Source organism: Lacerta agilis, chromosome 4 (assembly GCF_009819535.1).
Source record: "Lacerta agilis isolate rLacAgi1 chromosome 4, rLacAgi1.pri, whole genome shotgun sequence".
Taxonomy (NCBI): domain Eukaryota; kingdom Metazoa; phylum Chordata; class Lepidosauria; order Squamata; family Lacertidae; genus Lacerta; species Lacerta agilis.
This window is the reverse complement of record NC_046315.1, coordinates 32,029,171-32,055,225: the sequence shown is the minus strand read 5'-3', so window position 1 is coordinate 32,055,225 and position 26,055 is coordinate 32,029,171. Positions and strand designations below refer to the sequence as shown.

The following is a 26,055-nucleotide window of genomic DNA, read 5'->3' as shown; positions in this document are numbered from 1 at the left end:
AAATTTCAGTAACATTCCCTTGCGTGACTACACAGTCCTGCATTGCAAGCAGTTGGACTAGATGATTCTTAGGGTCCCTTCCAACTCTGCAATTCTATGATTCTGCATTCTCTGCTTACACCGCGTCCAGCCAGCAGGTGGTCCGACGAGTGTTCCTCCTTCCTCCGCCTCTGTGCCGACTCCATCCGGCCAGCAGGTGGCGCTGCAGCCTAGGACTTGCTGGTAATGGGAAGGAACGCGGCGAGCGGAAGCTTTAATAGGCCTCCTTTCCCGTTATGCCCCTCGTTTCCGTTGACCCCTCGTTCTCCCTTTCTCTTGTGTTGATTCGGCTGCTGCTGCTGCTGCCGCCGCCGCCGCCGCCGCCGCTGGAGGAACAGCAGCAGTAGCTGCTACTGCGGGGCGCTCGGGGGATCATGGCCGCCTCGAAGCCCGTGGAGGCCAGCGGGGGCGGGAGTGGCTCGGGGATGCCGCGCTGGCAGCTGGCCCTGGCGCTGGGGGCGCCGCTGTTACTCGGGGCCGGAGCCCTGTACCTGTGGGGCCGGCGGAGGCGCGCCACGCGGGGCGGAGGCAAAGGTGCGAGCGAGAGGAAGACCCCTGAGGGAAGGGCCAGCCCGGGGCCCGCCGACGGCTCAGGGGCCGGACACCCCGATGGCCCCAGTGGGGACGAGATGGTGAGAAGAGGGCGGGAAGGGCTGGGGTGACGGTGTGTGAGAGGAACGGGGCTCGGCCAGCGCCTCGAGGGCGGCCGTTGGAACGTTGGGGAAGTGAAGCCGTTGGGGGGCAGCCGTCGCGGTGGCCGCGTGCGCTCGGCGGGAGGCCGGTCACGTGCTGGAGCCCAACCTAGTACCTTGGGGTTCCAGCGGCCCTCGGTTGTGTGGAAGGGCCTCTCTCTCAGAGCACGGAGGGCCAGACCGCGCGGCCCCTCCCAGGGGCTGGTAGCCAAGACACCCAACCCATTGCCTCAGCCAATCCCTCCTCACCTTTGGCTGGGCGGGAATGATCGTAGGAGTTAAATGTACGCAGTGAATGAGGGCCCTCGTTTCCTCCGCCCTCCCCGATTCGCTTTCCTCTTGCGCGGCGTCTTTTGGAGCGCATCTGGCAGCTACTCTGTTTCGGTTGGAGAATGGGATCAAATGTTCCCAGTGAATTACAGGGGCGACCCTGCGGTCTCCAGTTGCTGACCCCCCGCCCTCGCCATTGATTTTAGCCTTTTGCTGCTGGCCCTGGCAAGCTGGAAAAAAACCTGTAGTGGAAAAGACTGAGATGGTTTTATGCCCGTTAGAAATTGGACCCAAACCTCAGACAGGGTCTGGTCCCAATTTGTAATTGACTTGGGATAGGAACTTTAGTTAGCCTTTACAAACCCCTCAATTGTGAGACTCAGTGCTATATTACTAGAATAAGTGAGGAATCCAGTTATTAGACTCCATGCCATCACTGGCAAATGGGGGAACCACTTCATGATACAGTATATATTTTCATAGGTTTGGTTTTAAGAGTATGAATGCCTTTGAAAGCCCTTCCTCAAGGTAGCTCTTATGTTATAGGTGTAGAACATTCCAATTGTGTTAAGCGTGTCTCTTTGGTCATATACAGTGGTACAGTCATATCTCGGGTTACAGACGTTTCAGGTTGCGCGTTTTCGGGTTGCTCACTGCCGTACCCGGAAGTACTGGAACGGGTTACTTCTGGGTTTCGGCGCTCACGCATGCGCAAAAGCTCTAAATCGCGCTTTGCGCATAAGCGCCAAAACGTGCCTCCCACATGGATCACGTTCGCAACCTGAGTGTCCACTGTACATTGGTTTAAGAACGGCTTAGTTTATGAACAACTTGGATTAAGAATGCTGCAAACCCGGAAGTAGGTGTTTTGGTTTGTGAACTTTGCCTTGGAAGCAGAACCCCAGTGCAGCAGAATCCTTTTTGGTGACCTGTCTGTGAGGGTTGTGCAGCTAATTCAGTTATGTAGTCATGCATGCGCTACAGTCCTTTTGCAGATAATGCCTATTGCTTCTTTGAAAGAGCTCTGAGCACATGAAAAACCAGTGCATTTATGAACTGATTTTTATCCATCTGGAGGATATAGATTGGGACAGCTAAGTGGTTGTGACTGTCCAGATGTAATTGGGCTCCACTTCCCAGCAAGTATATTGAATGGGTCAGGGATGATGGAAGTTGTAGTCCAGCAACATCTGGAGGGCCACAGGCTAGTTATTTGTAATATACCGGTAGATTCTAAAATTTGTACTCCAGTGTCTGTTATGAACTTAAAACAGGGATAAGTAGTTGTTGAAATAGGTGTACAGAACTGTTCAATTCTGGTTACCTGACTTAAGAAAGGGCATTGCAGAACTGGAAGTGATGTAGACAAGTGCAACCAGATAATCAAAGCCCTGGAACAATTCCTCTATGAGCAAAAGTTATATAACAGTTGGGGCTTCTCCATTTGGAAGAAAAGACAGGTAAGGAGACACATTATAGAGATGTGTAAAATGATGCGCTGTGTGGAGAACGTGGCTAGAATTGCATTTTTCACCTTTCATAATACAGTGGTACATTGGTTGTTGAACTTACCGGTAATCTGTTCTGGGAGTCTGTTTGACTGCAGGAACTTCCTGCATTCAATCGGAAGTCGTGTTAGATGTTTGGCTTCTGAAAAACGTTCACAAACCAGAACACTGAGTTGCGGGCTTGCAGCGTTTGGGAGCCGATTTGTTTGGGAGCCAAGTCGTTCGACAACCAAGGTACCACTGTACTAGAATCCAGGGGTCATCCAATGAAGCTGATGTTGGAAGATTCAGGACAAGAGAAAAAGAAGTACTTCACACAGCACATAGTTAAACTAGGATTCACTGCTACAGGATGGTAGTTATGACTACCAGCTTGGATGACTTTAAAATTGGGTTAGACAAATGCATGGAGGATAAGGCTATCAATGGCTGAGTATTACATCCAGTTTCAGAGGTGGTATGCCTCTGATTAGCAGTTGCTCCGGAACACAACTGGGGAGAGAGTTGCTGTTCTCCTATCTTTATTGTGGGCTCATACGTATGTAGTTGGTCACAGAACAGGATGCTGGACTAAGTGGGCCTTTGGTCTGATTCAGCTAGACTGCTTTGAAATAAAATGCTATAGCTTTGGATTTAGAGACCTATATTTTGAAATTTTATGTAAATATTTCTCAAACTTTTGATTCCATAAACTTTTGATTAAAATAGGAGGAAATTTGTTTTTAAATTGAAAAGATACCTTGTAACTGCAGGATGCTCCAGTTCAAAGTGCATTATAGTGGAGGCTTGCTTTTCCCTGTGCTTAACGTATTTTCCGGCATATAAGACGACTGGGCATATAAGATGACCCCCAACTTTTCCAGTTAAAATATAGAGTTTGAGATATACTCGACTGCAGATTCTCCACCCGGCGTATAAGATGACCCCCGACTTTTGAGAAGATTTTCCTGGATTAAAAAGTAGTCTTATACGCCAGAATATACAGTAATTAAGTCACTGCCCAGGGTGTTCAGAGCATGGAGGTGCTTTCTGGGCAGTGGTAATGAATGCTTCAGAGATTCCCATGCTCTTGCCATCTGTACTGATGACTGTTTTGGGGAATCCAAGTGCACCTTTGTCTTCAGGATGTTGTCTTAATTTCACATACTGGCAGCTAAAGCTGTATGGGGTCTTCCCCATGGCCTAGTCTGAGGCTCCGAAACTGATGGCTTATTTTTTCAAGTCACACTTTAGCACTTATGACCACACAGTTTGGGAATTAGTGCCCTGTCTAAATCTTACTAGGTAATTCAGTGCAAGTTAAGAAAGGCAGAGATAAATACTCATGAGGAAGATCCATAAATTGGAAACAGTTCTTGTTTTAATGTATAGTCAGGCATCTTATTGCTGTCTTAGTAAATGTTCCTATAGATAAAAATGAAACTTCTTAGTTCTCTGAGATTTCTAAGCAGAGTGCAGTCATTAAATAGTGGGAATCTACCAGCATTCTAATCTTAGAATGTGATGTATATACAGTAGTCTCTTGCATTTGATGGGAGCTGTTGATTGCTAATTGTGCCAGGCCATGGATTAGGAATATAAAGCATGGCTCAAAGTAAGGGCTTTATTTTTTACATGGCGCACTAGCTCCCAAAGTAGCTCTACCTACATTGTTGTACCCTGAAAATGTGTAGTCCGATTGCATTATGTGAACAGTTGCTTAATTCTGTTTCCAACTTGGAATTTTATTTTTTAATCTGTCTGAAGAAATCCTGTGAAATTGGAATGCTTGCATTCTCTTTGCAAGCATTGGAGAATGAATATTAGGACTTTCCATACCAGGTTAAATAATTAATGGCAATTTTTTAAAAGTGCACTTTGAAAATTTATTGATCTTATGAGTAGCTATATATTTTTCCCTTCTTTAAAGTGAAATAGGATAAGTATCTTCTGTTGTTTAGGCCGCTTAATAGCATTTGGTTGCTGTTGTTGTTGTTGTTGTTGTTGTTGTTGTAGTATTAATGAATGGAAAATATTAAAAAGTCCCCAAGTCATCTATCCTGCTTAACAAATGATGTAGGTGCCTAGAATTGGAAATCTTTTTCTAGCTGCCAAAGAAATCTCAAGCTTTTAATATCTTATAGAGACAATCACTGCATTTTTGTTGGAGAAGCATTTTGTGGTATAGGTGGTTAGTGCCAGCTATTTTTCACTGGCATTTTGGTACTGATCTTGGACCACAATAATAAAAAAAATGCCTGTGTTGTTTGAAAGACAGTTTTTGATTAGACATCTGTAAGGAAAAAGCTGAAACTTGTGCTTTATATATCTCTAGTCAATTTTTGTCATATGTTGGTGTCACTGAGGTCATGGCCATTAAATGACAGCAAATTCCTCATTCTGCTTGAGAAGACACTGTCCCTAAAAACAAAGGCCTTCTTCATAAGCTTTGTGACATGGAAAAATAATGAAGACCAATGCACATTCCTTTAGTGTTTACTTTTTACCACAAACCTTTTTATCAGCTTCGTTTAACCATAGTTTTCTTTACAAATGAACAAATATACTCTTCTGCATTATCTCATTTAGGGAGTTTGTGTTTGAGAGACAAGGTAGTAAACATAAAGTGCTACTCAAACAGCCTTTGCAAGACTAAATGACATTAAGTCTATATTATGACACTTGAGCAGTTTTGGACAGGTAGTACAGATTTCATCTGCTAGCAACTAATGTCTAAATTATTAACATTTCTGTTAGAAATTAGAGGATATTTTGCGTGCTTGTAGGGATTCTCCATTGTGAGCAACATGATTTTCTAAGTCATGCAATACAGCCCTGTGCCTGCTTCATGTATGAAGCTCTTGTGTTTGCAAAGGAATCCACAAAGCTTTGGATTGAGGCCATAATGTAAATTTTACCATTGAAATATGTTATACCTCCAGAACTAGGAGTCTTAATTTTAAAAACATTAATTTTGAAGTAGTCAATTCTTCCACTTGACCCCTTAGAAATAAACAAAACTCAAAGTGTTTGAAGATGTATTCTTGGTTATCGCTGCAAGTGAGAATGTAATTATGTCACCACATTGGTTGCACATTGAGCAGTTTAATAATAAAAGTCCATGGTAACATCCTCAACACACATCTCATTTCCTTGAGCAGAGAATTGTCTAGGTTCAGCGCTACAGAGTTGTGTTTTTTATATAAAAACAAAACAAAAAACAATAGAGATACATGGTATCCTATAAATACTTTTTTTTAGTTTACAAAAAAATAAGCAAAGCATTATGGAAGCAAGCAAGCTAGAAATGTAGCTGCCAATCATGCCTGAGATTCCCAGAGAACAACTAGTTCACTCAACTCCAAGACTGAACCCAATTCTAGTCAACTGCAGCTTAAAAGTCAGCTCTCTTGTCTGCCTCTCTAGGAGTCCAAATTTAAAGTTCGAACTAACTCGAATTTCTCTTAGCACCTCCTTTCTGTTGGAGAATGTTGCCTTTCAAAGGCTTGTCATAGGTCGAACTTCCGCTTGCGACGCCATTATGGGTGGTCGTGGGTCGCTTCGGCTGCGAAGCACCCAGTTCATCCCGGGGGTCAGGAGCCCTGCAGCCGCATAGCAGGGCTCCGGTTGGGGTGCGGGAAGAGCGTCCCGTGCCCTGGGCTCCCCGGCTGTGCCCGTTGTGGCTCCGAACCCTTCCCCCGCACCCCCTGTAAAGGGGGAGTGGGGGTGAAGGGACTACGGAGCCGGGCTTTAGGGGAGAAGCCCCAACCGGGATGAAATTGCGGCGGCAAAGCCTGTGATGAGCGTCTAAGTTCTACCTGTCATTAAGGAGCTGATAAGAACCCGGAGGCTGTGAGTAATTGATTGTCTCTTTGTATTCCTGGAATGCTCTGGGGGAAAGAAGAAAGGCAGCCCGCCTCCCTCCCTTCGGCTGGTGAAAGAAATTAACTCTTTAAGTGACTGCTGCCACAACAATCATTAGAAAGTATTTGGAATTTGAAAACTGAGTCTGTTGAGACCTCCCTTCGGGGGTTAATTGGGGGAAAAATATCTCCGTTTGAAGTTTGGATCTTTATACTCCTACCTCGGAGAAATGGCGGCGACTCGGAGTGTCGTAGGAAAAATTTGAAACAAAGGAAGGAAGAGACAGGAACTGAAATCTGACACTCACCCTCTCTCTCAAAATGCTGGACTTCGCGCTCACACTGGCATCGAACTCATATTTAAAGGATGAGGAAAAGCTCACTATTTTACAGATGGAACTGCTTGATCGGAAACTACAAGTCTTGAGTGGAATTATTCATAAAAAAGATCTACTTTCCACAGAGGAGGCTTTTCAAAAGTTCTATACAATGGAATCATGCCTTGGCAAAGAGCTGGGAGAGGCGTTTGAAAGATGGTCTGAGATGGCTGGGCAAAACCGGGGAAAGCAACTGGAAATGGGAAAACTTACAATATCCAGACCCCGAGGTGGCAGCTCGGGGGCGAGGGACATGGAATTAGAATTTTTACAAGAAGAAGAAGCAAAAGAAACGGAGGAGCCCAGAATGCAGATGAGGAACGCCTTGAGGCTTGATGCGGGGTTTGCTGTGGATGCAGCCTGGATCTGTGGACACTTGGAGGAAGACAATGGGAGATTTGGCGCTGGAGTAAGACAGGAAAAGACAATGGACAGAGGAGGAGTGGGTTGAAGAACTAAATGTATAATCTAAATGGTCTGCCATGGTATCCGAAGTCGGAGTGTGAAGTCTCTTAATGATAAGTTTATTTTAAATAAGTAAGGAGATATTGAATTTTAAGTTAAAAGCAGCATGATAAAGGACAGAAGAAATAAGTTTAGCTATAAGAATATTTGGTTACGATTTAAGGTACAATGCAAAGATGGAGATAAGTATGATTTCTTTTTTTTAAGTAAAGTTAAGTTTTTTACAGAGAAAAGTTGTTAAGGAAATAGTATATTGAATTAAAACCGAAGGTGAAAAGGCGGGGGAAGTCAAGCGTCAAGATTCAGAACTAGAAATTTTTTTTTGTAAGGTTACAATTAAGAAGAAGAATCCTGACTTTATGTGTATTTGTAGTTGTTTTTGTATTTGTAGGTGTGGGGTTGGGTTTATGTTATATTATGAAAATGTTAATAAATTCTGTTTAAAAAAAAAAAACAAAGGCTTGTCATAGGTCAACAGGAAAGCATGAAGGCTGTCTTGTTAGCTGTCATTGTGCAAGTATCAACTGGTCATTCATAACTATTAGCAAGCAACTGGCCATTCATAACTATTAGCAAGCAAGAAGCATCACAGAATGTTCAGTGACCATAACAGTGTTCTCTCTTAAATTGTGTATTCTCTTGGACTTGATACACTTTCTGTGCTGGTAATAAAGAGGCTTATCTTCTACTTCTATTTTCTTTATTAAAACAATAATCTTAGTGTGATAGAGTATGTTTAATGTATGTTTATGTTTAAATTGGTAGCAAGATCTACACCACAAATCTTTCATAAGCTAAGGAAATATTTTAAACATTCCTCTCAGCTGACAGCTGTGGCAGCCTTGTATGCACATCAACTTATAACCATACATAGCTGAGATTCATATAGGCCTCTTCTAAAGATCCTCTATATATAGATTGATCTAAATAAAGGCGGGGGAAATGTTTAAATCTTTACCACATTTTGAATGCTGTATTTTGTTTACCTATAGAAGGAGCATCTTTATAAAATAGCGGCTTTCTTGTGATCAGCACCCAGCAGTGTTTGAAACTCCCATTTTTCTAGGCGCATTTTGCTATAGAATTTCATTAGCATGAGCAGTTTCTGAGCTCTGGGCACAGTACTGCGCCTAAGATTTCTGATTAAAACTGGAGAGTGGAAGGAAAGGAGGACCTTTTCCTGCCTCCCCACTTCCAACTACTCTCTGAAGACTGGAGAAGAGACCCTCTTAAGAATATTAGGGGGTTGGGCAGGGGAAGGATTAGACCGTGTGAAAAATGAAAATAATATTTCAGCTGCATTTCATTCATTTCAGCTTTGTATTCTTGTTATCAAAATATGTGTCTAGACATACCATTGTTACGCCCATAACCTAGGTTTAATGCACCATTTAGCTCTTAGCTTTCATATCTCAGTTTCTATAAGGTGGTTCTCGAGACTTAAAGTTTTATTAAGACCGCCCTTTTGTATTTTCAAAATATGTATGAATTGTAAATATATATATATTTTACAGAGCCCTCTTGATAGAGCCCAAGCAGCAAAGAACAAAGGCAACAAATACTTTAAAGCTGGGAAATATGAGCAAGCCATTCAGTGCTATACCGAAGCCATCAGTTTATGTCCACCTGAGAAAAATGCTGACCTTTCTACGTTTTATCAGAACAGAGCTGCAGCATATGAGCAACTGGTATGTATCTTAAATATAAGCATTATTAATATAGACTTCACCTGCTTTTTTGTATGTTTAGACATTTTATATGCTCTAGCCCCTAGGCATTAAACTCCGCACATGCAGAGGTTTAAAATTCTTCTAATTCACAAGTGCTACTTGCTGTTTGCAATTCATTGGTAGGGAGAAGCAGCACATGGACCTTGTTTTCATGATCAAATTCTGACTTAAGAATCCAGGATATGCACTAGTTCCATGCACTCAGACACATCCTCTTCATGTAAGCAGGGAAACAAACCATGGAGGAGCAGTTAACTATTGCTTCATGATAAATACAAACTGGGAAACTGGTTAATGCCTTCCAAACAAGTGAATATATTAAACCATAGTTTAAAGTTGGATAACAAATCCTGGCTTGTTTGGGAGCCATTAACCATAGTTTTCCAGTTCACACAAGAAGCTGTCTCATTTGTTTCCAATTTGCAAGGAGGGGGCAGCAAAGGACTTGGGCATATCCTGCCTTGTTAGGCTAAGTTTATTATTATTATTACATCCAAATGAGTTTTATGGTTTGGAAGTTCCGAATTGCAGGATTCACATCTAGCTGTATTGCATCTCCTAAAGACCACTGCCTTATACAGATTATAACATTCCCAGTTTCCTGACTGTGTATTTGAAATAGAACCTGAGATTCTCTTGGTTTTAAAGATGGCACTGATTCTTGGAGTGCTAGATTTCTTAACTTCCATGCCTTACATTTCTGATTAAATACTGGCTACTCTCTGTGTCCATTGGCTTACCCTACTGTTTCTGTATTCTGCAAACTATATTTATTTTTGTCCTAATGCTGCTGTAGAAAATTAATAAATATACTGCTCTCCATACTGAAAACATTTGACGCTGATAAATTTATATTTCCATTTTTATTTGCAGTACGCTAATGACCAAACTGAAAAATGTATTAACACATTGAATTTATGAATTATTACTGAATTTCAAATCCAGTAATTTATGTGACTAGGTGAGATGGCAAGCCTTTTTGACATAAACTGATAAGAAATTTGCAAGCAAGATAAATGTTGTTTGTCTATTTGAAAGCTTACCTCTCCAGCAAACAGTCTGCCCAAGCCTGCATTCCTACACACATTTACAAGGGAATAAGCCACATGGCCCCTTCATGGATCACTGCCTTGTCGTGGCGAAGGGGCTTGAATTACTCAGGGAAGCTATGGACAGGTCAAGATGGACAGGTCATAGCGGAGAGTTTGGACCAAACGTGATCCACCTGGAGAAGGAACTGGCAAGCCGCTCCAGTATCCCTGCCAAGAAAACTCCATGGACAAAGACAACAGGCATATAAAAGATATGACGCTGGAAGATGAGCCCCTCAGGTCGGAAGGCGTCCAACTTGCTACTGGGGAAGAGCAGAGGACAAGTACAAGTAGATCCAGAGCTGATGAAGCGGCTGGGCCAAAGCAGAAAGGACGCTCAGTTGCGGATATGCCTGGAAGCGAAAGGAAAGTCCAATGCTGTAAAGAAAAGTATTGCATAGGAACCTGGAATGTAAGAACCATGAACCTTGGTAAGCTGGATGTGGTAAAAAATGAGATGGCAAGAATAAACATTGACATCCTAGGCATCAGTGAACTAAAATGGACAGGAATGGGCGAATTCAGTTCGGATGACTATCATATCTACTACTGTGGGCAGGAATCCCGTAAAAGAAATGGAGTGGCCCTCATAGTCAACAAAAGAGTGGCGAAAGCTGTACTGGGATGCAATTTCAAAAATGATAGAATGATCTCGATACGAATCCAAGGCAGTCCTTTTAACATCACAGTAATCCAAGTTTATGCACCAACTACCAGTGCTGAAGAAACCGAAATTGACAAATTCTATGAAGACTTACAACACCTTATAGAAATGACACCAAAGAAGGATGTTCTTCTCATTATAGGGGATTGGAATGCTAAAGTAGGGAGTCAAGAGATAAAAGGAACAACTGGCAAGTTTGGCCTTGGAGATCAAAATGAAGCAGGGCAAAGGCTAATAGAGTTCTGTCAAGAGAACAAGCTGGTCATCACAAACACTCTTTTCCAACAACACAAGAGACGACTCTACACATGGACATCACCAGATGGGCAACATCGAAATCAGATTGATTATATTCTCTGCAGGCAAAGATGGAGAAGCTCTATACACTCAGCAAAAACAAGACCTGGAGCTGACTGTGGCTCAGATCATCAGCTTCTTATAGCAAAATTCCAGCTTAAACTGAAGAAAGTAGGAAAAACCACTGGGCCAGTAAGATTCAATCTAAATCAAATTCCTTATGAATACACAGTTGAAGTGAAGAACAGGTTCAAGGATTTAGATTTGGTGGATAGAGTACCTGAAGAACTGTGGATGGAGGCTCGTAACATTATACAGGAGACAGCAACGAAAACCATCCCAACGAAAAAGAAATGCAAGAAAGCAAAGTGGCTGTCCAATGAGGCCTTACAAATAGCGGGGGAGAGAAGACAAGCAAAATGCGAAGGAGATCGTGAAAGATACAGGAAATTGAATGCAGATTTCCAAAGAATAGCAAGGAGAGACAAGAGGGCCTTTCTAAACGAGCAATGCAAAGAAATAGAGGAAAATAACAGAATGGGAAAAACCAGAGATTTATTCAAGAAAATTGGAGATATGAAAGGAACATTTCGTACAAAGATTACCACAATAAAGGACAAAAGTGGAAAGGACCTAACAGAAGCAGAAGACATCAAGAAGAGGTGGCAAGAATACACAGAGGAATTATACCAGAAAGATATGGAGGTCTCATACACCCCAGGTAATGTGGTTGCTGACCTTGAGCCAGACATCCTGGAGAGTGAAGTCAAATGGGCCTTAGAAAGCCTTGCTAACAACAAGGCCAGTGGAAGTGATGATATTCCAGCTGAACTATTTAAAATTTTAAAAGAGGATGCTGTTAAGGTGCTGCACTCAATATGCCAGCAAGTTTGGAAAACTCAGCAGTGGCCAGAGGATTGGAGAAGATCAGTCTACATCCCAATCCCAAAGAAGGGCAGTGCCAAAGAATGCTCCAACTACCGCACAATTGCACTCATTTCACACGCTAGCAAGGTTATGCTTAAAATTCTACAAGGCAGGCTTAAGCAGTATGTGGACCGAGAACTCCCAGAAGTGCAAGCTGGATTTCGAAGGGGCAGAGGAACCAGAGACCAAATTGCAAACATGCGCTGGATTATGGAGAAAGCCAGAGAGTTCCAGAAAAACATCTACTTCTGCTTCATTGATTATGCAAAAGCATTTGACTGTGTTGACCACAGCAAACTATGGCAAGTTCTTAAAGAAATGGGAGTGCCGGATCACCTCATTTGCCTCCTGAGAAATCCCTATGTGGGACAAGAAGCTACAGTTAGAACTGGATATGGAACAACTGATTGGTTCAAAATTGGGAAAGGAGTACGACAAGGCTGTATATTGTCTCCCTGCTTATTTAACTTATATGCAGAATTCATCATGCGAAAGGCTGGACTGGATGAATCCCCAACCGGAATTAAGATTGCCGGAAAAAATATCAACAACCTCAGATATGCTGATGATACTACCTTGATGGCAGAAAGTGAGGAAGAATTAAAGAACCTTTTAATGAGGGTGAAAGAGGAGAGCGCAAAATATGGTCTGAAGCTCAACATCAAAAATCTAAGATCATGGCCACTGGTCCCATCACCTCCTGGCAAATAGAAGGGGAAGAAATGGAGGCAGTGAGAGATTTCACTTTCTTGGGTTCCATGATCACTGCAGATGGTGACAGCAGTCACGAAATTAGAAGACGCCTGCTTCTTGGGAGAAAAGCAATGACAAGCCTAGACAGCATCTTAAAAAGCAAAGACATCACCTTGCCGACAAAGGTCCGTATAGTTAAAGCTATGGTTTTCCCAGTAGTGATGTATGGAAGTGAGAGCTGGACCATAAAGAAGGCTGATCGCCGTAGAATTGATGCTTTTGAATTATAGTGCTGGAGGAGACTCTTGAGAGTCCCATGGACTGCAAGAAGATCAAACCTATCCATTCTCAAAGAAATCAGCCCTGAGTACTCACTAGAAGGACAGATCCTGAAGTTGAGGCTCCAGTACTTTGGCCACCTCATGAGAAGAGAAGAATCCCTAGAAAAGACCCTGATGCTGGGAAAGATGGAGGGCACAAGGAGAAGGGGACGACAGAAGATGAAATGGTTGGACAGTGTTCTTGAAGCTACTAACATGAGTTTGGCCAAACTGCGAGAGGCAGTGAAGGATAGGCGTGCCTGGCGTGCTCTGGTCCATGGGGTCACGAAGAGTCGGACACGACTGAACGACTGAACAACAACAAGCCACATGGAACACAGTGGTCTTAGTTCTGAGTATAAGAATCATAGTGGGAGGATTGCATTAAATTTAGTTGCAGCAGCAAACTTACCTTTAATAAGATACTTAGAAACATGCTTATTAGAAGTATTTCTTTTTATTTGAATTATTTGGGCTTGAATAGTACAGTACCAGGTCTTGAATTCACTAGGCTTTGAATACTTTGGGTTCCTTTTTTGACTGGCTGCTTCTGCTCTTTGCTTTTCCGGACATCTGTCTCCAAGATGCTACTTTGAGAGTGAAAACTTCATATGTTTTATGGTCAAACTGTTTACTAATACTTTAGTAAGACTGCTCTGTAGCTGTAACCATTTTCTACAATCCTAAACACATCAACCTGGGAATAAGTTGCATAGAGCACACTGGGACTTAGCTCTTGAGTAAACATGCATAGGCTTGCATTGATGGATTGGTAACTTAAATCTAGAGCAGCATCTGAAGATAAGATAGTTTCAGACTAAAAACAATTAAAGCATACTAGGTTGCAGTGTTAATAGTGGTAGAAATCTGTAATTTTTTTCCTTTGAGAAAATTGCTTATTTGTAACTGGTTATTCTTATATCTACAGCAAAAATGGAAAGAGGTAGCACAAGACTGTACAAAGGCAGTTGAGCTAAATCCCAGATACATAAAAGCCCTCTTCAGGCGTGCTAAGGCACATGAGAAGCTAGACAATAAGAAAGAATGTTTAGAAGGTGAGTATGTTGTATTTTAAATGAAGTTAAAGATGCAGAAGTTGTTTGAATTCAGCAAAAGAATATAAGGGTATATGCCATGTGTTCAGATGGATAAAATGTACATTGTGGCAATTGGCTATATAGTTTTTCAAGGATTAAAGAACTCATAATTTATATCATTGTTTTCCATTTATAATCCCCAGATGTCACTGCAGTGTGCATTTTAGAAGGCTTTCAAAATCAGCAAAGTATGTTGCTAGCTGATAAAGTTCTTAAACTTCTTGGGAAAGAAAAGGCCAAAGAAAAATATAAGGTATGTCTTCAATATTGGGTGTGATAGTAACACATCTGCCATTTGGTGGTGGTTACAAGAATAAAACTGTGCTAATGGTTTTTACAGCAAGTGTGAAGTGATTTGAAAACTGTTCCTAGTGAAAGTAAGGATTGCTGATAACCACAGTGGGAATAGCCAATACAGGCAATAGAAACAGCAAGTCCACAAGTCAGATACTTTATGATATTTATTCTTATTTTTCTGCATAACATGCCCCAAAACACAACCATGTATATATGTGGCTCTCCACAAAGAACAAAAAAACCAGGTTCCTGCCTTAAACAGCTTACTATTTAAAAGTAAACATAAGAAAAACAGTAAGGGAAGGGAAATAGAGGTACGTCTTATTTCTGTTACACATACTTTGGTTTCAGTAGGATAACGTAGACAGTTTAATTTTCAGTTTCAGTAGCAAGGAATCAACTGCAATATCAGTGATCATGGTAAACCAGCAAGACATCAGCAGTTGTATCAATATTACAGGGAAAGAGTCCTCCTGGCCTGGAATATTAATAACAGCGTGTTGTTCATCCAGATTTCCCTTGAAAGAGTATTCTCAAGTGATACCTTTATTAGCACCCTCATTAACGCCCCCGTAATTTAGGTGTGGGAAATAGGAGAAGGTCTTCACAAAGATGGAAGAGAATGATAAGGAAGGAATAGTGCTTCAAAAACCCTGGCCAGACTGTTTAGTACTTCATAGGCTGACACCAGCACTTAAACTGCACTTAGAAATGGAACCAGAAATCAGTTTTTTTAAAGTGTAATTAAATTGTGTGCTAATTGCAGTTGGATTAGTTACTTGCCATTGACTGATAAAAAATTAGAAATGGCATTTGAACTAACACTGTCCATCTTATTTCAGAACAGAGAACCTCTGATGCCTTCACCACAATTTATCAAATCATACTTCAGCTCTTTCACGGATGACATCATCTCCCAACCTCTTCTTAGAGGAGAGAAATCTGATGAAGATAAAGATAAAGAAGGAGAAGCCTCTGTCATAAAAGAAAAGTAAGTAAATGATAAACTTAAGCGAGTAAATTGTTGGTTTTCTAGTATACATCATTGTCTGTTCTACATCTTTATTTGCTGTGGTAAAGGGACCCCTGACCGTTAGGTCCAGTTGCAAAAGCAAACTTGGCCACCTCACTACTCACCCTTAACTCTAGGCTGTTTATGAACAAGTTAAAAAGCACAAGTCCCAATGCTGATCCATGTGGGACCCTGCTTCCTACATCCCTCTATTGGGAGAACAGCCCATTTATTCCTAGTCTCTGCTTCCTTTTACTTGACCAATTCCTGATCCATAAGAGGACCTATATAATTCCTGACACACTCAAAGAACTCTTAATAGGTTAGGGAGACAGGTCTTATCCTAGCAGAAGGCATCCTGGTTCTACTTCAGCAAGCCTTGTTTTTCTATTTGCTTGGTTATTTAATCTTTAACAATACATTCCACCAGTAACCAGCCTGTAATTTCCAGGATCCCACCCCCATATCTCTTTAAAATTAGATGTTAGGTTGTGCATTTTCCAGTGCTCAGGTATGGAGACTGATCTGTGGACTTGTCTGGACAAAATTATCCTGATGTTGCTTTAAATGTGCTTAAAATATTAGCATTGTGACAAATGCATATTTGCTTTCCTACTTCTGTGGGTCAGACATGGTTAATATTAACCAGGATTTGTTTTTTCACTATCTTAAAATCCTAGTTAGGCATTATTGAAGCCTGGTTATAGTTGGTACCATCATAACACTTTACCATGGCTAGAACTAGCAGGAGGAAAGAGTGAAAGAAAGAAGGCTGGGGTGAGGGAGCATGACATTTTGTATCCCTTTTATGATTCTTTCATTGGCTTAAGTCATCAGGAATATTAGGTATACACCTCCCTTTGTGGTGGTCCACTGAGTCAGAAAGATCGGTATCGATCCAAGAAGTACACAGAAAGTGACATTTTCTTATAATTAAGTAGAACAAACTGCTATGTTTCTAAAGCATGCTTTATAAGAAAGGTAAAATGCATGGTGCTGTATATTTTCAGCTTTGAAAATCTGTAAGGAAAATAATTGCTTAGAACATGGCTTACATTTGCCCTATCTGTACACTACCAACTTGCCTGATACTGTAGAAAATGTTTGTCGTGCAGGAGGAGAATCATTTTCAGAGTATTGGGCATTGTGCAAAAAGAAGATGTATAAATTTAAACAATAAGTAAAAACATTTTACTTATTGCTTATTTCTTATGGAAGAAATACCCAAAGCACTGCCACTTTGGTTTGTTAATGTGCAAATAGTGGGATTAGAGGTTAAATCTCGGGTATTACTAGAATAAATGTTTGTGTTTAGCTTCATGTTAAAGAAAACAAGCTTGCTCCATCTTCCATGCGACAGCCCATCTTCAAATATCTAAAGGGCTCTGGAGAGGAGGACCTGAACCAGTCAATTGGAGATACAAGAAAGGGGATTGGACTAGATGAATCTTGAGTTCCTTCCAACTCTACAATTCTATAATTCTAGCTCCCTATCAAATATTTTTTATCTCTTAGGAATAATGACTGGTTGTAAACTACCTGGGAATTTTGTTGTTGAAGGCTAGTATTAAATAAAGGATAGTATTAAAATCTTTTAAATAAATAAAACCAACATTTTATTTTCTGAGCAACAGAAATTTTGGTACTTTTGTATGAGAGCATACAAAAAGAGAAGTGACAGTTTATCAGTTTCAAAAGAATGTCAAATGCACATGCTGTTAATTCGAGTGTTCAGTTTTGCTGAAGATGGGTCATAGATAGCAAAGGAATGGCACCATTGAAGAGTTTGTGTGTGTGTGTGTGTGTGTGTGTGTGTGTGTGTTCCTTCCAACTCCAAACACACACACACACACACACACAGTGCATTTGGTTCAACCAGTCAATCAGGACACATAAACATTCTGAAATGGAGGTTACTCAAACCAATAGTTTCAAGGCCATCACCACCTTACAAAGTCAGAGTACTTGGGATACTGAAACCTTTTTTTTAAGATAAAGAAACATTTTTGAACATTTATCTGTTATTTGATTGTGTGCTTTGATATGTGCTGTCTGTTGAAATAGTTCTGATAACACCCAAGTAAATTATTAATTTGCATATTTGAAAATTTAAAAGCTGGATTGATGAGGAATAGGATATTTTGGACCTATTGGTTTGTGAGTTAATGTATAGGCCAGTGATACCCAAAATATCCTCTCCATAATTTTTTATTACAACTAGGGAGAATTCCTGACTGTCCATTAATAATAACTATGGTTATTTTCAGCTCTGGCTATTTAAAGGCAAAGAAATATATGGAGGAAGAAAACTATGACAAAATAATTAGTGAGTGTACTAAAGAAATTGAGGCTAAAGGAAAATATATGGCAGAAGCTTTATTATTAAGAGCTACGTTCTACCTGCTTATTGGTAATGCAAACGCTGCCAAACCTGATCTGAATCAGGTTATTGGTATGGAAGATGCCAATGTAAAGGTGAGTGATGAATGTGTTTATTTTCCTGAAATGTTTTGCAGTTGATGAAGCAGTGATATTCTGTTCATTTATTTATGTGATTCTGCTGTTGAGTAGACTATATAAGTAACTATGTTGCCTCTTATCTGACCTCAGCTGGTACATATTGTCATTACTGTGCCCTTTGAGGGTTCAAGTGTGGTAGGCTTAAGTGTTTTTTCAATAAATGAATGTTCAAAATAATTCCCACTACCCTTTGGTGGGGATGGAGGGCATATATAGAAGAAAAGTGGTGGACTAAAAATTAAGCATATTGCCAGCCTTTTCTCCCCTTCAATTCCTTGCAAGCGCAGGATTGACATTATATGCTCACTGCCCAAAATATACTTTCACCCATTGTGTAACAGACATTTAGCAAAATTATCCTAGAAATGGGCGAATTTCAAATTTTTGGCCAAGGAGACCTGGCCATAAGATTGTATCTTTGCTTCAGACTTCTAAAGCACTGCTGACTCCTGACCAGGAAGTGAAACCCTGCATAACCATTTCCTGACAAACTGCTCACAAAGTTTCTATTAACCACTGATTGGCCATGAGCCAACATTTGTATTTACTGCCTTAGGGTATATCAGGCATGTGGAACCTTTGGTCCTCTTGATGTTTCTGAACTATAGCTGGCTATAGTTTCTGAACTATAGCTGGCTATAGTTGCTGGCTATTGGCTTTGCTTGCTGGAGCTTATAAGAGTTTTAGTTCAGCAACATCTGGAGGTCCAAAGGTTCCCCATGCCTGGGCTATATGAAACTTAAACTTGCAGAAGGAGTAAGAGAAATACCAGATCATGAGAAGGGGGCCTGGGTCTTCAGCATAATATGACTAGCCCAGAGTTATCTTGTGAGGGATGGAGAACAAAGAATCCAGTTTTAGCTGGGCACCCAATACAGTTCTTTGGATCTAGGGTATTTGTCTTCCTGTAATTGTGTCATGGCCTGCTTTAAGGCTTGTTTGGGGGGTTCTTAACAGTTTAAACGGTAGTAATTTTGTTCAGTATCATGTTCAGATTGCAAATACTACCCAAGTATAGGGCTCCCAGGTAAGTGGGATGACTACCGCAGCCTAAAACTCTGAAAAGACTTTTTAAATGGCAGCTATAATTTCCATTATTCCTTTTAACAGCTTCGTGCTAATGCCCTCATCAAGCGAGGCAGTATGTATATGCAACAACAACAACCTCTGCTCTCTACTCAAGATTTTAATATGGCTGCTGATATTGATCCTCAGAATGCAGATGTTTACCATCACAGAGGGCAGGTATTTATTTTACTTATTATTAAATTTCCCACCTATACCTTCATCAACAAAGGGATTCCAGGGTGGCATACATACCAATACAAATATCTATATAATATTAAAATAGCAGAATGTAAAGTGATAATCCAGGGATAGTTCCTAGTAGGTGGGAGCTATTTTGATTAGTTCCCCTTCAAAATCAGATACTCTGTAACATATAGATAGATAGTTATAGAGTATATTGTTACAGAATATTAGAGAGAGAGATTGACAACTGTGCATTGAGATTTGAGTAGTTCTTAAATATCTCTTAACTGCTAAAAAGTAAGCAACTGGAGAGAAGTGCAAGACTAGTGTTAAATGGGGACGGATGCTAAACTTGCTATAAACAAGAGACAAGTACTAGAGAGCTGGTTAGAAATTACCCATGCAAAATATATTTTCTAATTGGAGTAGGTCTATCTTCCCTGGTAATTAGAGTATGGAATGATTTTTTTCTGGTATTTTTATCAGTGGCATTGACTTTTCGTTGTATAGCTTTGCTCATACTTCTTTCTTTGTGTTAGCTAAAAATTCTGCTTGACCAAGTTGAAGATGCTGTAGAAGATTTTGATGAATGTATCCGTTTGCGGCCAGATTCTGCCTTGGCACAAGCACAGAAATGCTTTGCATTGGTGAGAATATGGAGTTTTATTAGGATTTTACTGTCAAGCAGTCAAATATTTTGTCAAAATACTGTTTTGCTTTCAGGAAGTTGATGGTTTACATTTCAGAATGTGTTAGTTATTGCTTGGAGGTTAGATGACAATAAATTAGTTTTCTGTCAGGCTTTTATTTTTTACGTAGTTCCTTGTTGTTGTTTTTTTTAACAGTATCGTCAAGCCTATACTGGAAATAACGCTTTACAAGTACAGTCAGCAATGAAAGGCTTCGAAGATGTTATTAAAAAATTCCCGAGGTGTGCTGAAGGCTATGCACTATATGCCCAGGTATATGTTTCTCTTCAGTTGTGAAAAAATTGTGCATTATCATGAACCAACTCAATAAATAATACTTCTTAATACTTCATGTGCTAACAGTTTGGGCTAGTATATGCCACTTATTTTTGGAGAGGTAAACGAGAATGGGAACTTAAGTCTTTAAACTACATCTTCTTTCATTATTCAATTATGTTTATTCATACAGGCATTAACAGATCAGCAGCAATTTGGCAAAGCTGATGAAATGTACGATAAATGTATTGATCTTGAGCCAGATAATGCTACTACTTATGTTCATAAAGGGTAAGTACTATACTTGCTTGCTACATTTGTGACTTATCTGTAGGTCTGCTTTTGTGGTTTATTGTGTGTGTGAAAACTTCTAAATTTTAGATCTGAAATAATCTGTCTAAAAAGATATTGGGTTGTATCCAGTTCTGTTGCTCAACTGATGGTAAAGCTTCTGTTAACGAAATAGGGATTGAAGCAATTTTGGATGTGCTCTTGTGCCCCAGCCTATGGTCCAGAAGGTTAAGGGACTCTTAAACAGGTTATATTGGAGGGAGGAGAATCACTGAAAACTGCTTTGCTTTCCATTACACTGATGGAAGCCTTTCCATCAGGTGGGTGACACAGAGGGATAAAATCCTTCCCTAGTAAATGGACGTGGTGTGAAAAAATTTCCACTATGTTATCTTTCAGTTAAAATGTTCCACTTAGTTTTATGCAGTACTAGTGACATAATGAATAATCCTAAGTATGTATATGTGCAACTTTTCAGGCATACTAAAATAAATATGTTAACAGTGTCTCCACATCCAACTCTTCCACTGAAATCAAATATGCTGTTGAGTAGTTACGTGTATTTTAAAAGTATTGATACACATACCGGTATTCATTTCAACAAAAACTTCCAAGTGAAGCTTTGAGTTTGTTTGAATACTGAATTAAAATCACACTACTTGGACTTCTATTTTTTCCTAATGTCAGGGCTGGTCGATTCCTCTTCACATTACCACACAAACGTCTCTTGGTCTTTTATAATTTTTATTAAGAATTCACAAACAGTATTAATAAATAGTTCTTAACTTCAACTATCACTCCACAGAGTCATTCAGTTCAGATACCTTCTGAGCTCTGCTTCTCCCCTGACCAGCAACTCTCAAAAGGCTTTTCCGCTCTTTTTCTAACCTCCTAGTGAGGACTGGCTTGTACCTCCCCTCCCCCGAGTTGGAGTCATAGCTTAACCCTTGCCTCTGGGAACATTCTAACTCTTTTTCTAACTCTACCCTGACACTTAATCACATATTTCAGTTCATTGCTACTGGAAAAACTACTCAGATATTTATGCAACATATTAAATTAGTAAGTCGTGCTTTTTGTAATTTTGTTTTACTAAATGAAAGTCAAACATGCTAAATCAGATATCCAGCAGCTGTAAATATTTTGGAAAAAAATCCAATTCATAATTTTCTGGAAAGCTCCAGTGGTAATAATGTAACATTAAAATGTTTTAAAGGTATAGTAATATTATTGGGTTGGATCCAGAGTTCCCATGAACAGAGCTCTGCTTATGGGATACTCCCAATAGAAGAAGTGAAATAATCATTGTTGCTAGTTTTATCTTCCCCCCTCTATTCTTGAAATGTGTGGGGGATTGCAGAGAGGGCTGAAGGGTGGAAAACTGATTCATTCTAATGGAAGCCTCATGGTAGGGACACACTGGATTCAAGCTATAATCGTTAATTTATAAATAGGTATCTGCTTAGTATGTGCTGGATTGAAAGGTGTGATTGAACTGATAGAGGTTTAATGTTTCACCTCCTGCCTTCAACAGTAACAGTTGGATTTCTTTCCAAGAACTCTCACCTGATTTGAATCCAGCTGTGCTGTTAACAAAGACAAAAGTTGGCATGTTTAAATAGAATCCAGCCTCTATTTTATCAATCATATAGTCACAAAAGGTATACAGTGGTACCTTGGTTTACAACCATAATCCGTTCCAGAGGTCCGTTTGTAAACCAAAACAGGTTGTAATCCAAGGCGTGCTTTTGCCAATGGAGCCTCCCAAAATTTTTTGTCCGTAAAAAAAAAAGGGGGGGGGTTGTAATCCAAATAAAGTTTGCAAACCGTGACACGCACTTCCGGGTTTGACGTGTTTGTAATCCAAAACGTATGCAAACCAGACTGTTTGCAAACCAAGGTACCACTGTATATGTAAATGACTACATCTGACTTGGATCCAGAGCCTACTTGACTGCAGGGCTCTTTACTTTTTCAGACTGTATTTTCTTTCATAGAATGCTGCTATGTTAGGTCTGTTGTTTTCATACAATTCACTTAGGCCTGCATTTGTTTTTATTGCAGTTTACTTCAACTTCAGTGGAAGCAGGATTTAGATAAAGGTTTGGAACTTATAAGCAAAGCCATTGAAATTGATAACAAATGTGACTTTGCATATGAAACTATGGGGACAATTGAAGTGCAAAGGTAAGTACCATATTTTTTCCAGTTTGGGAGTCTAGAATGCTACATTACTGTCATCAGAATTCTTCCTTCAAGACTGTTGGAAGCAGACAGCCCAAAGCACAGCAGTGGAGAACTTCTGACACATGAGCCTGATAATCTGTCCCCTGACACTGTCAAGCCAGTCTGTAAAGGAAATAGTTCCACAAGCTTATCAAAGTGACCCTCTAGGGTTTGGGAAGTAAGGATCCAGCCACCAGCTTGATCCAGTACTCCAACTCTGCTGGTATAGGAAAGGGATAAGCTTCATTGCCTGCCTCCCTCTTCTGTACTCGAGGTGTCAAGTGAATATCCCTTGGATCAGGCTCTGATCCTCTAGTACAGCCTTTCACAACCTTGGATCCCCAGATGATGTTGAACTACCATTCCCATTATCCATGATTGCTGCTCCTGCTGACTATGGATGATGGGAGTGGTAGTCTAACAGCATCTGGGACCCAAGGTTGAGAAATGCTGCTCTAGTTAGGTATTGATGTACTACCGGTAGTTGAAAACAAATGCTTTAAGCCATTAGTGACTTCCTTTGCAGAACTGAGGTTGATTTTTCTTCAGCTGAAGTGCATTTTTGGCATCAGCTGTTACTAAACCAGTATCAGCTCTCCTCTACTATCGTATTGGTACGATTACAATTCCAGCTTGTCAACAGACAAGCAGCTATTATGCATTCCATGCTACTAAACTTTCAAAAGCTTCCTGGCTGGAAACCAACCTCGGACAAAAGCACTATAACCCTGGGCCAGTTCTGTAGTAGAGAACAATGTAGTCTCACTGACATTCGAAGCACCATGATGCAGTATATAATAGTGCAGTGTGTATCTGTGTCTGTGTCTGTCTGTGTCTGTGTCTGTACACACACAGAGATATGTGTACATCCACCCACACCCAATTACAGGGTAGACATATGTAAGCTACATTAAGTCCCACTGAATTCAATGGAACTTACGCTAGGGATATAGGTCTGGATGTGGGCCCCAGGAGATGTTGCAAAAAGTGTTGTAGGCAATGCAGGAATTACAGAAGCAGAGTCATATTTACACACACACACACCCCATTTTATTTGTATGCCGCCTTTCCATAGTTCAAACCATGCTCAAGGCGGCTTACAGCATAAACAATATTACATAATTACAAGCCTAACAAAAGTAGTCATAAACAGTAAATAAAACATCAAAAAGTGCACAACCAAATGGAACAATTTCCACATAAATCACAAGATCTAAAATATAGATACAAAAATTAATAACAGCAACAACCCTCCCACAAACAAAACCCCCCAAACTACATCCCAAGATTCTGGTCAGCAGCCCCAGCTTTTGTAGCTGGAGTCAGTCAGGCCCTGCCCTCCCAGGCCTGGTGGGGAAAGGTCTGCAGGTCTTCCAGGACTCGCAGCCAAGAGTTTTGGCTACACAACAGCAATAAATAAACAACCTGCTCAAAGTGTTTATCATACAAGTTGCACCTTTTTTGGGGGGGGGCATACTTCTGTATACCTTTATATTTTCCATTGGGTATCTAGTATTTTAGAGAAAGTTTAATTGCTTGCCAGAACAGTTCACATTAATTAGCACATTAAAGAATGAAGCTGTTGTTTGAGACATGGACATTTGGAAATCTTTGTGCATCCAGCATCTCAGAAATACTTTCACCATAATGAATTTCTAAGACCAGATAAACAGGAACACAGATTTCTGAATAATGCCTATTAGGAAGTTGAGAGAAAAATAGTATGGTAGTGGGTTAAACCACTGAGCCTAGGGCTTGCCGATCAGAAGGCCGGCGGTTCGAATCCCTGCGATGGAGTGAGCTCCCGTTGCTCAGTCCCAGCTCCTGCCCACCTAGCAGTTCGAAAGCACGTCAAAGTGCAAGTAGATAAATAGGTACCGCTCCGGCAGGAAGGTAAACTGCGTTTCCGTGTGCTGCTCTGGTTTGCCAGAAGCAGCTTTGTCATGCTGGCCACATGACCTGGAAGCTGTACGCCGGCTCCCTTGGCCAGTAACACGAGATGAGCGCTGCAACCCCAGAGTCGGACACGACTGGATCTAATGGTCAGGGGCCCCTTTACCTTTACCTAGTTAAAGGACACCAACAAAGCTGCAAGTTTTTCTTCCATTGGAAAAAACCACACATCTTTTAACATCCACATGTAACTGCTAAGCTTTAACTTATGATATTTGATAAAGTACTTGTATATCCATAACAATACTGGTGATTGCTAAGGAGGAAAGTTCAGCTTTCAGAATACAGCTCTAACCCAGGCATTGTCCTTGGATTATTTTTAGTCTCTGGTTTTAGAATGGGCTTTTCTCTTGTCTTATCAAGCTTTATTTCCTTTATGTTAATGCAACCTTTCCCCTTTATTTCAGAGGCAATCTGGATAAAGCCATTGAAATGTTCAATAAAGCTATTAACCTAGCCAAATCTGAGATGGAAATGGCTCACCTCTACTCACTCTGTGATGCTGCCTATGCCCAGACAGAAGTTGCAAAGAAATATGGATTGAAACCACCAACATTGTAAAGAAAGAATTGGAGGGAAATGACCTTTTTAAAAGTAAAGCTGCCCCCTTCGACCTAGTCCTAAAGACACTGTTGCAGTGTGTTGAATGGTGGAAGTTAATCTGGGGTGGTTTTTTGGGGTGGTTTTCTTTTTTGGTCCATGGTGTTGTAATTATCTGTTAAATGTTTAGGTGTTGCTGGAGTGGCTGTCCAACAGAGTAAGCAGTTTGTTCCCCCTGCAGCAAATAATTGTTAGAGGGAGGTTAAAAGAGTTGCAAGGGGATCAAATATTATTTTGGCCATGCAAATAAAAACCTTTTTGACTCATGTTTTGAGGGTGGATGTTGTGAATGACTGGCTCTGTCTACAGGATGTTTTACTACTGCTTATTATGTTGATTTTAAAAATTAATAGTGCTGTGTAATTTTTTATATGCAATGAATCCCTCTGGCTTGATTTTATTTTTGCAAAGAACACATTATTTGCAAAGTTGTTGAATAGTAGGAATTTTTAAGGCAATTGTGGGTGAAGCTTAATCATTTCAACATAGTTATCATGTGCAGTTTTCTTTCTTCCCGTTTACAGTTTCTGCTTCATTTAATAGGGCAGTGGCAGCTATACAGAAGCAGAAGTTCTCAATCTGCTGTTCTAGTGCAGGGTTTAGAGAACTACTTCAAAGATCTTTTGCAATTTACTAACTACCATTTATGAGTAGCCCTGTGTCCCCAAAAGCAACTTTTCCTTTCCCTTGTCTAAATTTGAAAGTCACTAGAAAAAGCCTATGTGTCAAAACGTTTTTCAGGAGAGCAAAATTGTCACTGTTAAGGACACTGCCAACACTGGTCTTGGATTCGTCATAGTATGTGTGCTAGAATTGTTGTAGAATTAAGTATCAGACCTTGTTGGGGCGAAGTTTAGTTGAAAGGGTCCAACTGAATTGGAAACAGTAACTTATACTTCAAAAGATGCTTTTGGGCTTATGCTGTGGC

The 26,055-nt window shown here is 40.5% G+C and overlaps 1 protein-coding gene across 1 annotated transcript; it reads left to right on the top strand.

The window, feature by feature from the left end:
- Positions 1 to 398: 398 nt before the first annotated feature.
- Positions 399 to 25,395, top strand: TOMM70 (translocase of outer mitochondrial membrane 70). The gene is made up of 12 exons (XM_033146622.1): positions 399 to 671; positions 8,708 to 8,881; positions 13,844 to 13,970; positions 14,156 to 14,265; positions 15,152 to 15,300; positions 17,589 to 17,796; positions 18,952 to 19,086; positions 19,632 to 19,739; positions 19,938 to 20,054; positions 20,251 to 20,348; positions 22,413 to 22,535; positions 24,935 to 25,395. The coding sequence occupies exons 1-12, from the start codon at positions 414 to 416 to the stop codon at positions 25,086 to 25,088; spliced, it is 1,761 nt and encodes a 586-aa protein (XP_033002513.1). The 5' UTR covers positions 399 to 413; the 3' UTR covers positions 25,089 to 25,395.
- The last annotated feature ends 660 nt before the right edge of the window (positions 25,396 to 26,055 follow it).